Raw genomic sequence first — 13,178 nt, 5'->3', positions numbered from 1 at the left:
CATCAACAACCATTTCACTGCTGTATTAGTGTAAATAAACAGAAAGTTAACTTTTAAGTACGCAGTTGCCTCACTGCTATGTATGTATAATGTCCTTATTTCATTCATGACCTTAATGCTGTCGCACACTTTCACACACGGAAAATTTGGAGATCGTCAAGTCCGAAAATGGCCTTCAATTGACAGTCGAATGTTCTAGAAAGCACGGACGCATCCATTTCCAACACAAAACAAAACCTTGCACATTCGTGTCCGTTCTTCCAATTTTCATCATTTCACACTTTCACACACGGACAGCATGCTCTCCCTTTGCATTGCTGGAGCCTCAGTGGCTGGTCTTCTCGTTTGGCATTATCTTTTCAATTATGAACAAGCACGTTTACATTACAATGATCGCATGGAATCATGCAAGGAATTACTCGTGGAAATTCCGATATTAAATTCCGATCCGAATCGATATTCACAAGTCGGAGACTATCAAGTACCTCATCTTGCTTACAAGGTAAATGTCAAAATATTTTTATGTCACTTGTTCAAATATTAATTTTCAAATATTAATTTTCAAATATTAATTTTAACAATCCGTTGTTATAGTATCGTTATCCTTTCATCATTGGTAATTTTTCTCTTCTCCATGATGTCATGCCAAATTTATTTCTTCCAATTCGAAATTTATTATTTCCAAATTTTTCACACTTGCAATTCGAAACAAAATTTTTCTCAGATTTTGATGAAACGTTTGAGGACATTTGTTTAGATTTTTTAAGACCACATGACGCTACTGAAGCTTGCAAGAATTCGCAAGAAGGTCATCTCTCTTCAAAGCCTGTGGTTTTAATATTTCCTGGAATTACTGGAAGTTCAGAATCCTATTACGTTCAATCCTTAATACGAACCATTCAGAAGCAACAACATGTTAACGAATGTCCCTATCATGTTGTTGTGTACAATCGACCTGGTTGTCATTCCCTTCAAAATTCCAAATTGCGAAAACCAAAATTCTTTTTAAATTCACACAAAAAAACAGTCGAACGAGTCATTGAAATTGTTTCACAAGAATTTCCAAATTCAAATCTGTTACTGGTCGGGTATAGTGCCGGTGGAGTTGGAATTACCAAACAATTGGGATCTAAAAAAGTGAAAAAGAATCCTCGAGTGATTGGAGCCATCACAGTATCGCAACCTTTTGATATGTTGGAAACATTGAAAACATTGGAAACGAATAAGGCCTATAACAAGTTTTTAGTGACATTTATTTTGGAAGTATTCAAGAAGAATCGAGAATTGTTGGAAGGTGCCATTCCATCTCTTGATTTACAAAATATGGAACAATGTAAAAGTATTGATGAAATTGATACGAAATTGACAAAACCATTGCATGGTTTACAAGATGTGACTTTGGATTTTTACAATAAGAGATCGACCTTTATGAAACATTTACAGAGAATTTCAGGAGAGAAGGCGTTGCATCGTGTGAAAACCACTCAGAATGAATTGGGAGAAAATGTTTACTATGAAGAAGAAAACGAGAAAGGTGGAAATGGTGCCGCCACGTCTGTGATCTCGAGACATGATCACAATGGCAATGAAAAAACCTATCATGCTCCAGTGTTTATCATGCTCTCGAAGGATGATCAAATTATTGCGTACAATTCAGCCAAGTTGAGCTCTATTGTGCATGCTAAGGGTGCTGAACATTTGTACGTGATTGAGACACAGCATGGAGGACATTGCTCCTTTTTCGAACAATTTTCATGGTGGCTTCCTAGTGCACTGAGCTTCTCCGATACTTTTGCTGACAAGGTTGTCATGCAAACATTGGCAGGAATGGTCAAACACCACCAAAAATTTCAAGCCAAGTTCGACCCAGTCAACAACCAATAAGGCCAAGTGAATTCTCATCTCACAAGTCCATTCTACTAACTTCAATAAATTAAGCTTAATATGCAAGTTATGATGACAATATGTGTTCGCAGTTTATTCAAAATTGTTTAAATGGTGGAGACGCTAGCAGCGGTGTCAACGTTGGAATCAACCACGATTGGGGATGACTTCTTACTAGCAATAAAAGCTTCAACAGCTTTTGGCAACAAGTTATATCCTTCATCCACTCCGGAGCTGTTGTGGTATTATTTCATGAATATTCGAAAAGACAATTGATGTGAATTGACGGCCATCATCATGAAATTTCATTCCGAATAGTAATCATGATTAATATGATTAACACAACAATTTGTAATTTCAAATGAAAATACGTACCAAATTGCGCTCTCTACAAGAGATCCAATTCCCCAAGCGGAGCACACAATTTCAGTTTCCAAAACATGATAACAGCTATTTGCATCAACTTCTTCAATATATTGAAGGGAAGAAATTGATAAATAGTCTCCGTGAACTGGTGGGATAGTAACGCTCTTTAAAGTATGATTTTCTAAATCCTTTTCTTGTTGATCTTCATAGTGGAATTCTGACTGGCCCAAATACCACAACAAAGCGCTAGGAATTTCATAGTCGGGATATACTTTTACTCTTCTCTTGATGATCTTTGGATTATCAGAGGGTAATGTTTCCGGTTCAACCTTCTTAAACTTTAAATATGGAGCAGTAAAGTTATCAAATTCATCCGTGAATACAAGCTTCCAGTATTCTTCTTTACTCAATGGTACGAGCTTCTTGCAAGTATGTTTAGTCATGACGATGATGAGAGTATTTGAGATTTTAAAAAACGAGAGGATGAAGGAGCGGACTAGCGGTGGGTGGTGGTTATTGAAACTCTAGAGGAGCACTGAATGAGAGGAGGAAATGCTGCTGCTACTACTACTACAATTTACTCGGAAGCAAGGTAAGATGAAGAGAGTGCTTTTTTTGTTTGTGCGGCACATTTTAACGGTCTCTTGCCTGTTGGACGTCACATGTCTTGCGACAAAAACACAAATGGGTGATGAATGTTTGGACAATTTGGAAATGGGGTGTGAGGTTAGATAATGTTTCAGGGTTCCCCACAAACTGGCAGATCTGACAACCAAATACAATGTTTAAGTCCAAAACTCTAAAAGGAACAACAGTGTTGACGTCAGGAATAGAAGACTACTATATCCAGAGTGAGGTTGGTATTGAATGAAGCACGTTATAACCTGCTCCAGCAAACAAAAATCTTGAACACTATCATGCCAACTGCGCACTATGTAGGAATTTTGAGAAATCGATTTATCTTCGACTTTTATGTGTGGATATGAGTGAGATCGAAGGGATCGTTTGTGACGCAACTTCGACGAGTGAATCGAGGCAAAAATAGTTTTTAATTACCCTTACTCCGCAAATAATTAATCGCACCAAACACCATCCCCACTGCATTTGAAATTATTTCGATCACTCTTGGAAACTCATATATCAACTCGAAATTTGTAATAATGCTTTCCAATGCGTATTCACAAATGTTTCATTGGGAGCAGTAGAAATTATTCCACAGCATGGAATGTCTTCTCTTGATGTTTGTTGTTTATTGTTGTGGGCTCCTTAAATTGTAAAATTTCTTGGTTTAGAAATTTTGGCATATCTGCCAAGTTGTGGTGTAGCTTCAATGCTTCCTATTAATTAATAAACAGTTACTTTATACAGAACACACAAATAGAAAGATCACTACCATGCCAATGTTATAACCATCCCAAAAGAATGTGGGGAACCCTGTAATGTTTTATGTTCATTTGATGAAACGGATATCACAAGTTGAAGAGAGATGGAAAGGAAGAGAGGGTGGTGCGTAATTTTGAATCTCCAAACCTCCTTTTGCAAGTTTGTTTCCGACATGCTACTTCGAATGAGTTTCGAATGTCTTTCAAATAGCGAATCCTCGAGGACTGAAGGTTCCAATTATCTCATACTACTCGAGTACACAAGTCATTTACGAATCAGTTTACCAAACATTGAAAATTAAGGGATCGCAATAAGCCATTACACGGAAGTTCCTTACTCAGGCCGGATGAGTATACAACAGGGTCTATTCATCCAACTCTTGCAATCCCATAACAGGGCCTACTCATCCAAATCTTGCAATCTCTTCTTCAGCTGTTTGATTTGCTCCAATGATTGAACATAATTGTATTTCAAATCCTCAATTTCTTCAAAGAATTCGGGATCAAAAGCGCTCAACTCGCCTGATGGAACATGAAGCATGATTCATGGTTAACATTGTAGTGTGTCCATAACAAAAACTTACCTTTAAGCTCTTCATTTTCCTTTCGTAACTCTTTAACTTCTTGTAATAATCTGTTCTTTTCCTTGATGACTTCCTCCTTTTCTCGGATAGCTTTTGTCAAATTTAAGGACAAGTCTTGCTGCTTCTTTTCAAAGTATTGTTGAGATTTCAGTTTGGCTGAACTTTTCAATTCTTCCAATTCTAGCTTGGCTTCTTCCACCTCTTTCTTCAAAGCGTCTCTCTCTTCGTTGGCTTGCTCAAGTTCCTTGGTCAGCCTTTTTAATTGATCATTTCTTGTTTGATTTGTGGACTTGGTAGCAGAGTCGACAATTAATTTCGTTTGCTTGAGATCGTCATTTTCCTTTCTTAGATCATCCAGTTGATGTTGAAGAATGCTATTTTCTTGTTGTAGTTTTTCAAGCTTGGAGTTAAGGCCTGGCTCTTTCTTTGATGACTCTTTTTGTGCTTGCAAAGAGTCCCGCTTGGAGAAGGTAAAGTTCTTAAGCTCTGAGTTTTCAATTTTTAGAGATTCAATTTCACTCAGAAGCTTTTCTTTTTCTTTCTTAATTTCATTGATTTCTTCATTGTTGGCGTGAATTTGTTTTTGATATTCCACCCTTGTTTTTTCAACAGCGTGCCTCTTTTCAATATCTTTTTGATTTTCCATTTCCGCCAATTCCTTCTTCAAATTCGTCACTTCTTGTTTGATTTTGTCTCTTTCCTCTTGTAAATCGTTATATTTCTTTAACGCCTTTGTGATTTGTTGAGAATGGCCTTTCTTTTCTTCTATGTGCATTTGTTTTGCTTTCTGAAGTTCTTCGTTCTCCTTTTGTAGCTTTTCAATATCGCTTCTCAGTTTCTTCTTTGCCCTCACATGATCTTGAATTTCTTTCTGAAGGTCCACAATCTTATTGGATTTTTCTTGTCGTATCTTTTTAACTTCATTAAGTTCGGCTGTGAGTTCCTCAATTTTTTTTAACGATTCCTGTTTGTCTTTGAAGATCACGTCATCCTTTTTAGAGAGCTCCTCAATCTTGCTCTTCAGTCTTTGGTTCTCACTTATAAGCATTTTGTGAGTATCTAAATTGACGCTATTCCTCATTTGATCTTCAATTTTTTCTTTTAGCTTTTCTTCTTTTTTGCGCAGCTGCTCAATTTCATACTTGTCGACATTGGTTTTGTGCAATTCAATGGCGGCTATTTTTTCTTCTGCTTTCAAAAGATTCGATGTTAATTTTTGGACTGTGTTCTCTAGTTGCTCCTTTTGTTTGGCCAATTTTTCGAATTTTTGTTGTTGAATTGCAATCTGTTTTTTCAAAGCATGTTCTGAAAGCTGTCGTTTTAATTTCTGACCTTCTTCTTTTGACCTGAATAGTTCTACTTGAATATCTTGAATAGTTTGTTTGTATTCTTCAACTTCCTTATCAAACTTTGTTTTCATTGTGTCAAACTAATGTATCGTGATAGTGTTAGTGGCAACATAAACAATTAGTGATACTTACGGATTTCATTGCTTCATGCAATATCTCATCCTTTTCTCGTAGTTGGGATTCTAACTTGGAGATCTTGTCGTTGAGAGTTTTCATTTCGCTTGTTTTGGCAGAGATCATTTCTTCCACTTCCTCAATGCGGACGCTAAACGGATGAATTGGCAAACTAATGAAATCAAAATATAACGTACCCAGCTTCGTGTGGTGTCTCAGGTTCACCCTGATTTTCAATCTTGTCAATATTCATTTTAAGGTTAGTGAGTACATTATTGTTGTCATTGTTGATTCGTTTTTGCAATCTCAGTATCTCCTGTTGAGCTTCGTACTTGTCTCTCATGTGTTCTTCTCTGATTTGGTTAATTTTGTTTTCATATTCATGAATGGTGGCCTCCTTTTGTTCTAATATTTCATTCAAGTTTTCAATTGTATGTTTCATGTTTTCTGAAAATCTGTTGATAGATTCTAAATCTACCTCATGCTCATGTATCAATTGCTGCTGGTCCAACTTTAAATTTTCAATCACAGCTTCTTTTTCTAAAAGTAACCTCGAGTTGTCAGCAATTGTATCTAGTTTGTCTGTGGCTTCTTTTAGCTTGGCTTCTGTGTATTTGCACCTCTTCTCCAATTTCAGATTTACTCGTTTTAGTTCTTCGGAATGTTCAATTTTTTCTTCCAAATCCCTCTCGAGAAGCTTAATGGTGCTTTTAAATCCTTCGATCATGTGGAAAGCTTTGTTAATTTGACCTTCTCTTTCATTGAGCATGTTTTGTAATTCTGTCAGTTCCGTATCTCTGACTTTCTTGTCTTTGTCAATAACGTTTTTCTCATTGATCTCGCTTTTCAGAATTGACTGCAGTCTAGAGATTTCCTCATTCGCTTTTTGTATTTCTTCGTTCATGATAACCATTCGTTTTTCTGATTCTTTTTTTATCACATCAACAGTATTCTTGAGGATTAAATTCTCGTTTTGGTAATATGTCTGAACTCTTGTTGCCTCATCTAACAGCGCTTGATTGCTGAGCTGTATTGTCTCAATATTTTCCTTGAGCTTGCTTATAATTATTTTGTATTGCTCGTCTCGTTCTTTCATTTGGTTTCTTAATTCCAGAGCTTCATGATTGATTTTTGGAGGTTTGGGTAATTTTATGGTCTGACATGCATTGTCTTGAGTATGCGGCTTGAATGAAAGTTGCGCTTCCAATACCTTGATTTTTTGGTTGAGGTCGTCTATTACTTCTTGAGAGTTATCGGCAACTGTCATTGTTTGGGACTGACTGTGTTTCTTTAGTGTCACATCTGTCTGAGCTTCACATTCTTCCCTTGTAATTTTTGGAATGGATTTGCTTGATGTAGGCCTTGAGGGAATTTCAATGTTGCACTGAATGATCCGGTCTGCTTTGTCAATTTGTACTGAAATGGGGACTTGTCTGTCTATATATTTTACAACCTCTTTTATAACTTCTTTCACTGGGGGCACAACGTCATCTGTTTGTATCATGCGACCTGTTGTTGTCACTTGTTGTGGGGTTGCTTGTGTAAACGCATCTGTTAATTTTCTAGTTAGATATTTCTTTAAATCTTCCTTCATCGGTATACCAAGCTTGTTTCGTAGATACTTATTTTCATCTTCGAACTCTTGGAGACCAGTATAGTACAGGGTTAATTTTACCTTGTATTCTTCAATATCTTTGTCACGAAGCAATATTTGCTCGCGTAGATATCTAATCTCTTTGAGGGCCTCATCAAGCCCATTGACTCCTTTCTCATATTCATGAAGCTTCGCTTTTACCATAGCAAGTTCATTCTCTCGATCCGAGATGGATTTTGTTATTTGTTCAATGGTTTTTGATTTTGATATACTCTCTGCCAAGGTGTTCTCTAATGATTGTGTAAGTTTTTCAATTTGGTTTTGTAAATTGGTGAGCTTTTCTTGTTCAATAGTAATTTTTGTAATCTGTTGATGATTCTCTGAAGACTCATTGTCTCCAACAACAATATTACTCTGTGTTAAGTTGTGATTTTCTTGTCTAAGTTGATCAACTTCATTCTCGAGATTGAAAATTAATTGCTCTTTTTGATAAATTTTATCTTCCATGTCACTTATCCTAGATGTTGTTTCTGAGATTATTGTTTGAAGCTTCTCAGAGTTTTCTCGTTCTTGGTTAAGCTCGACTTCGAGATGAGACACAATTTGTTGAAGGTCCGTCAGTTCAGAATATTTGTTTTCATTCTGTTCTTCAAGTTGCTTTAAGGATTTTTGGGCTGTAGTTGTGATTGATTGTTTTTCTTTTTCCAATTCCATTATTGTTCCAGTGAGTATTGCGATTTCTTCCTCCAATTTTTTAGTCGTTTTACTCATTTCTCGTGTCAATATTTTACTTTCTTGAAGGTCTCTCTCATATCTTTAAAAACATATCATTGCTATACGCCTTGGAAATATAAATGACTTACTCTGCAATTTTTGTAGTTAATTCTTCCGCTTCTTTCGACTTTTTTTCGTTAAGTTTCACTGTATTTCGAAGTTTTTCGTCGAGAGATTTAATTTCGTACAGGAGATTCTGTCTTTCTTCTTGAGCTCTCTCAATTCCTTTTTTACTTTTTAAATTTTGATCCATGTCGTTTTTTAATCTTGTGTCAAGATCCTTGTTTTGAGTGGTTAGCTCTTGAATTTCACTCTGGAGACGTTTTATCGTGTCCTTGGATTCTTTTAAGCTTTTTTCTAAATTTGTAGTTGTCATTGAATTTTGTTCGTGCAATGTTTTTGTTGTTTGGTGATTCCTAATTTCATTTTCTAGATCTTTCTGAACTTTTTTAAAGTTCTTTTCCAAATCAACAATTTCTTCTTCTGCTGATTTTTCTTTGTCCATCATGATTCTACGTGAAGCGGCAAAAAGCATTGTTTAAATGATAAATTTAAAAAATTTTAAAGCAAAATCGTAACAACAAAAAATGATGACATCGCAATAACGTACTCCAGTGATATTTGTGTGACATAGAATAATTTAATTAAATCTTCCAAAGCTGTTCCGTCGTGGATTGGTACTTGCAATTGGATGAGTTTCGGAAAGAACTCTTCAAAGCTTGCTGTTCTATCTTCTTCGATGTGTCCATTGTCCTGGCGGAGTGAAGAACAGCCCAAAATATTTTTCGCGATGTGGCCATTTTTGTTTGCGATGAATGAAATGAACAATCCAGCAATACATACCATCGCCCGTTCACATTGGGCATACAACCGATCAACCAGCTCCCAATAGGTTTCCGTATTGATATCAATGAGTTTAGGCTGTATGACAATGTCTGTTTCGTCTACATGACCCCTTTGAGACATTTTTTATGAGTAATATTCCCGCCAATTCAAGTACAATTTTATTTTTTGAACGATGCTTCCTCTTCAGTTTCTGTGCTTGACTCCTCATAGACAAGTTCAGGTTTCAACTCTGTCTGGGAGAATGATGTGGAACTGCTTGATTTCTGATCCGAGATCGCTTTTGAGGGTGTTGAAAATTCTAATTTTTTCCTGGTTGGTGATGTTGTCGCAGGATTGGCTCGGGCCAAATTGAAGAAATGTCTTGGTGATGGTGTTACATAGGGAGTGAAGATCTTTTCTGTTGTGATTTGCGAGGATGAGTTGTTGAGCAAGCTCTTGTCATCCTTTGAGAGGCTGGACATGAGCAATGACTGCTCCTGCTGCTGTAACAGAATTTCGTTCAGCAATTCCTCTCTACTTTTAACTTTAAACGAGAGACTATGAAGTACATAATTCAAATACTTGGATAGAAGGGGATCCTTGTTCTTGTTAGCGATGTCCCTCAAAAAAGTGTCTGCTCCCAAGTCTACAAACTCCTTCTTGCATGAGGCTGTCATGAAAAGAATTGATCAATTCCACAGCTTGATTCAAGCTAGGACACTTTCAGAATACTTACGATTTTGACATAACCAATAGACGAGACCAACAACAGGTATTTTTACATTCAATTCGTCAGTTTTGGTAATAATTTCTAGTGAAGAATTGCACATATTCAATCGTTTCATGGCAATACAACATTCCTCTCCATCTTGAGCATATAATTGAAGAGCTCTTGCGGCTAACTCCTTGAATCTATTTTCCTTTGTTTTAAGCACTAGAGTGAGGGTTGAAATAATACCACAATCTTGTACCATGCTCTGTCTATGTGAGACTAAAAACAAATACGTTGGCTCTGGATGAACTAAATCATGAAACTTACAAAACATGCTTAAATTATACAATTGCTCTAATGCTTCCAGAGGCTCATCCAAACTATTTTCCAGCCTCTTGATCAAATTTCTTGCCTCCGATTTCACAATAGAAGGAGTTTTTTCAATGAATTTTGAAGTTACTGCTAACATGGTACTTGCAATAGATGAACTGCCGTTGGATGTATCTCCACTCTTTAGAGGAGTTGATGAAACGTTATCTGAAAATAATCCTATTCTATTGCTCGGAGATTCTTTTTGTTGCTTGGATGATGTTGAGGGTGTTTGGAGTACCATTAACTCGCTCAACGTTGATCGTGAGAGTTGTTCAGTTGAGGAATTGAGGTAGTTGTTGAACATTTTTTTGTGTAAGGAAAGCCACATTCCCGCTCTAGTCTTTGGCGCCACAAAATCTACAAAAAAAAAAGAACATGATTTCGGACCGCCTTTCCTCTCATCATCATTATCCCCAAGGAAACAAGAAGGGATCAACGTCGAGCTCTAGAAAAACAACTAGCTCCTCTCCTCCTCGGAATCCAATCATTAATTACGAAGAATTACATGCCGATATAAAACCAGTGTCGACGAATTATTCAAGTCATGCTTACAAACAATCGACGATCAGCGGAGGACAAAAATTAGATCATGGCCGACCAAACTCGGAAAGAAACAATAGGAAGAGTTATACCTTCAGCGTTTCAAATGGCTCATCTTCGAATACAAACAATGACTTTATGGTTCAAGATTTACCTCCCAGCTATGAAACTGCCATTTCTCAAAACAATAACAATAATTTTATGGAATCAAAGAGGAAGGAATATCTCATTCAAAAGTTGAGTCACCTCAAGAAACAAAATTCGACCTCATTGGAACATTTTCAATTCGTTCGAGATGATGTCCGACAAAGTAAAGAGGTCATGGAAAAGCAAATTCTGCAAGCATATGGAGCCATGAAGCTCAAACTTGAATCCTTATTACAAGAATCTTTGAATTGCCTTGCAGATATGGAAGCTGAAATGACTGAACCTCTGGATATGAAAATTGAACAACTGAAACGAAATATGCGAACCATTGACATGACAGAAAACACCCTAGCTCGACAGCCCTTTTCCGAATCAGTCAGAGAAAAAGTAGATGCTTGTCTGAAGACGAACGTTCCTCCCTTTACATCAGATATTGACATTTACAAACTGACAGACATCAATAATTATCCAATGATACGAGTGAGCAACTCGTTTTTGGGAGCAGACGCGTCAAAAAAGAGTCCTATCCCCACTTCAAGGATATCCATGGATATTGATCCTTCGAATAGAGAAAAACGAAACAACACTCTGCATGGTGAATATAATACTTTTCATCCCAACAACCATCGTGTGATGGATGACTGTAAGAATGATTCCCTAAACATTAGTGAATGTACAGATTACGATTATGCTCCTAGATCTTACCCTGAAAGAAGCACAAATTACCCGTCTTCAACCTCTGCAAAGAGGACAATTCAAGATACAGACATTAGAGCTCAAAAGGATCACCCTTTTACTCCTTCTGATTCTGTGATTGGAAGTTATCAACAGCTGGAAGATTTATATTCTCAAACTAAGAACTGTGCCGTATTTAAAGGAACAAACTTTTAATGTATTGCCATAAACAATGCCCTAGATTTTTAACAAAGTTTATTACATTTGAAAAGAGAATGGTTCAATAATTGTCACACCACCTTGCTTTTTGGAGTGAACTTTTGGTCGAAAGACTTCCTCGTACCGCTCCTTTTTCTCTTCCTCAATTCGCTTTGCTCGTTCTCCTCTTTCCAAATGCTTTCCTAGACCTTTAATCACAACAGGAGCTTGGTTTTCAATGGCAGATTTCGATTTACATGATCTAGTTATGGCTGGTTGGAAGGTACACTCCTGCAATTGCTCGCATTCAAGTTCCATCATTACTTTTGCTCGTTTCATTTCCTTCTCCTTCAAATACTTCTCTGGCTCTGTAATTACTGACTGTCTTGGTTTCCCATCTGGAAGATACTTTTCATTGTTGCTCACCAACGTGGGTTGGAAGGGACAATTTTCTTTCTCCATTATTTTATGTGTAAGCTCTTCCTTAAGTTTCTTGCTCCTGGTATTATTCACAAGTTCATCCAATCCAGTTGGAGCTGCAATCACATTTGAAACTTGATTAATTGTTGGAGTGAACGAAAATTTAGAGTAATACTCTTGAGCAATAGCACTCTTGATATGATCGACTCTTTTCTTATCTCTGTTCGTGAGTCGTTCATAAATATCCTCCATCGTGTTTGCTCTACTAATACTCTTTTTACAAATTTCCTCAGAAACTTTGGAAATTGAAGGTTTGAATTCATACTGATCTTTCTCTTTCTTTGAGAGAGCCTCATGTTTTAACTTTTCTTTTGCTTCATATTCTTGTTGACGCTCTAAAAAGGTTTGTTTTGAGTGTTTGGTTTCTGTAATCTTTTTAGAAACTGGGTTAAGGCTCGGTTGAAATGTACATCCTTCCAACTCCTCCTTTTTAACTTCAAAGAATCTTCGCTTAGACTTCTCCTTCTCGAACATGGTTTGTTCATCCTCTGAACCGCTCTTCAAAATTCGACTTGTGAAGGGAATTCGATTCTTCATCATGGCCACGATACGCTTTGATTCCTCGCTTATGGCAGGAGCACTTCGAAGATTCTTTCGTTCTTCCTCATATTGGAGTTGTTTTCGTAATCTTTCCTTCTCCTGTTGTTCCATTTGTATTTCTCCAACTCTCTCAAATAGTGGTTTTCGTGGATTCATCATCAGCATGTCCTCTTCAAAACAAGATAAATCACGAAGATGTTGATGATTTTGGCTGAATCCCGAGGACGTTGATGGTCTGATTTGTTGTTTTGCATGCTCCTCTCGTTCCTTCGTCATCTTTTCCAACCTTTTCATCTTTTCATCGGGAGATTCATTTCCCTTACCTTGTACTTTCCCATTTATTTTGGGATTAAAAGTACATTCCCCCATTTCGTTTTGGTTGCGTTCTTGACGAATCCGATCCAAGTGGTGAGAGGGTTGAACGTTTTTTTTCATTCTTGTTAATCGTAACGTTTTGTTTGAAAATGGCGGGTATCGTTTTTTTCAAAGTGCTTTCAAAAAGAACGAAATTCTTGTGTTATGTTGAGCAATCAGAAAGATCATCATGTCTGGTGTTGTTTCAGAAACTTGTGTTTCTTTGAAGAAATTCGGGATGATTGGATTCCCCTTCGAAATAAATTCATTATTTTTATTGAAATTGAT

General features: G+C 36.8%; 6 protein-coding genes across 6 annotated transcripts; 2 read left to right on the top strand and 4 right to left on the bottom strand.

Moving 5' to 3' along the window:
- Window positions 1-298: 298 nt before the first annotated feature.
- On the top strand, window positions 299-1,884 carry C9374_009531 (uncharacterized protein; the record flags this gene model as incomplete). The annotated part of the gene is made up of 2 exons (XM_044699729.1): window positions 299-502; window positions 595-1,884. 2 exons carry the CDS (start codon window positions 299-301, stop codon window positions 1,882-1,884), a joined length of 1,494 nt encoding a protein of 497 aa, XP_044554848.1.
- Window positions 1,885-1,991: 107 nt separating this feature from the next.
- C9374_009530 (uncharacterized protein) lies at window positions 1,992-2,693 on the bottom strand (the record flags this gene model as incomplete). The annotated part of the gene is made up of 2 exons (XM_044699728.1): window positions 1,992-2,118; window positions 2,260-2,693. 2 exons carry the CDS (start codon window positions 2,691-2,693, stop codon window positions 1,992-1,994), a joined length of 561 nt encoding a protein of 186 aa, XP_044554847.1.
- Window positions 2,694-4,032: 1,339 nt separating this feature from the next.
- On the bottom strand, window positions 4,033-9,013 carry C9374_009529 (uncharacterized protein; the record flags this gene model as incomplete). The annotated part of the gene is made up of 7 exons (XM_044699726.1): window positions 4,033-4,154; window positions 4,217-5,645; window positions 5,698-5,830; window positions 5,877-8,087; window positions 8,137-8,559; window positions 8,658-8,800; window positions 8,891-9,013. The coding sequence occupies 7 exons, from the start codon at window positions 9,011-9,013 to the stop codon at window positions 4,033-4,035; spliced, it is 4,584 nt and encodes a 1,527-aa protein (XP_044554846.1).
- A 38-nt stretch (window positions 9,014-9,051) lies between these two features.
- Window positions 9,052-10,260, bottom strand: C9374_009528 (uncharacterized protein; the record flags this gene model as incomplete). The annotated part of the gene is made up of 2 exons (XM_044699725.1): window positions 9,052-9,542; window positions 9,609-10,260. 2 exons carry the CDS (start codon window positions 10,258-10,260, stop codon window positions 9,052-9,054), a joined length of 1,143 nt encoding a protein of 380 aa, XP_044554845.1.
- Window positions 10,261-10,331: 71 nt separating this feature from the next.
- C9374_009527 (uncharacterized protein) lies at window positions 10,332-11,534 on the top strand (the record flags this gene model as incomplete). Its single annotated transcript, XM_044699724.1, has 1 exon — window positions 10,332-11,534. The coding sequence occupies one exon, from the start codon at window positions 10,332-10,334 to the stop codon at window positions 11,532-11,534; it is 1,203 nt and encodes a 400-aa protein (XP_044554844.1).
- A 42-nt stretch (window positions 11,535-11,576) lies between these two features.
- On the bottom strand, window positions 11,577-12,905 carry C9374_009526 (uncharacterized protein; the record flags this gene model as incomplete). Its single annotated transcript, XM_044699723.1, has 1 exon — window positions 11,577-12,905. One exon carries the CDS (start codon window positions 12,903-12,905, stop codon window positions 11,577-11,579), a length of 1,329 nt encoding a protein of 442 aa, XP_044554843.1.
- Between the last annotated feature and the right edge of the window lie 273 nt (window positions 12,906-13,178).

Source organism: Naegleria lovaniensis, assembly GCF_003324165.1.
Source record: "Naegleria lovaniensis strain ATCC 30569 chromosome Unknown tig003, whole genome shotgun sequence".
Classification (NCBI taxonomy): domain Eukaryota; phylum Heterolobosea; class Eutetramitea; order Acrasida; family Naegleriidae; genus Naegleria; species Naegleria lovaniensis.
This window is presented reverse-complemented; position numbering and strand designations above follow the sequence as displayed.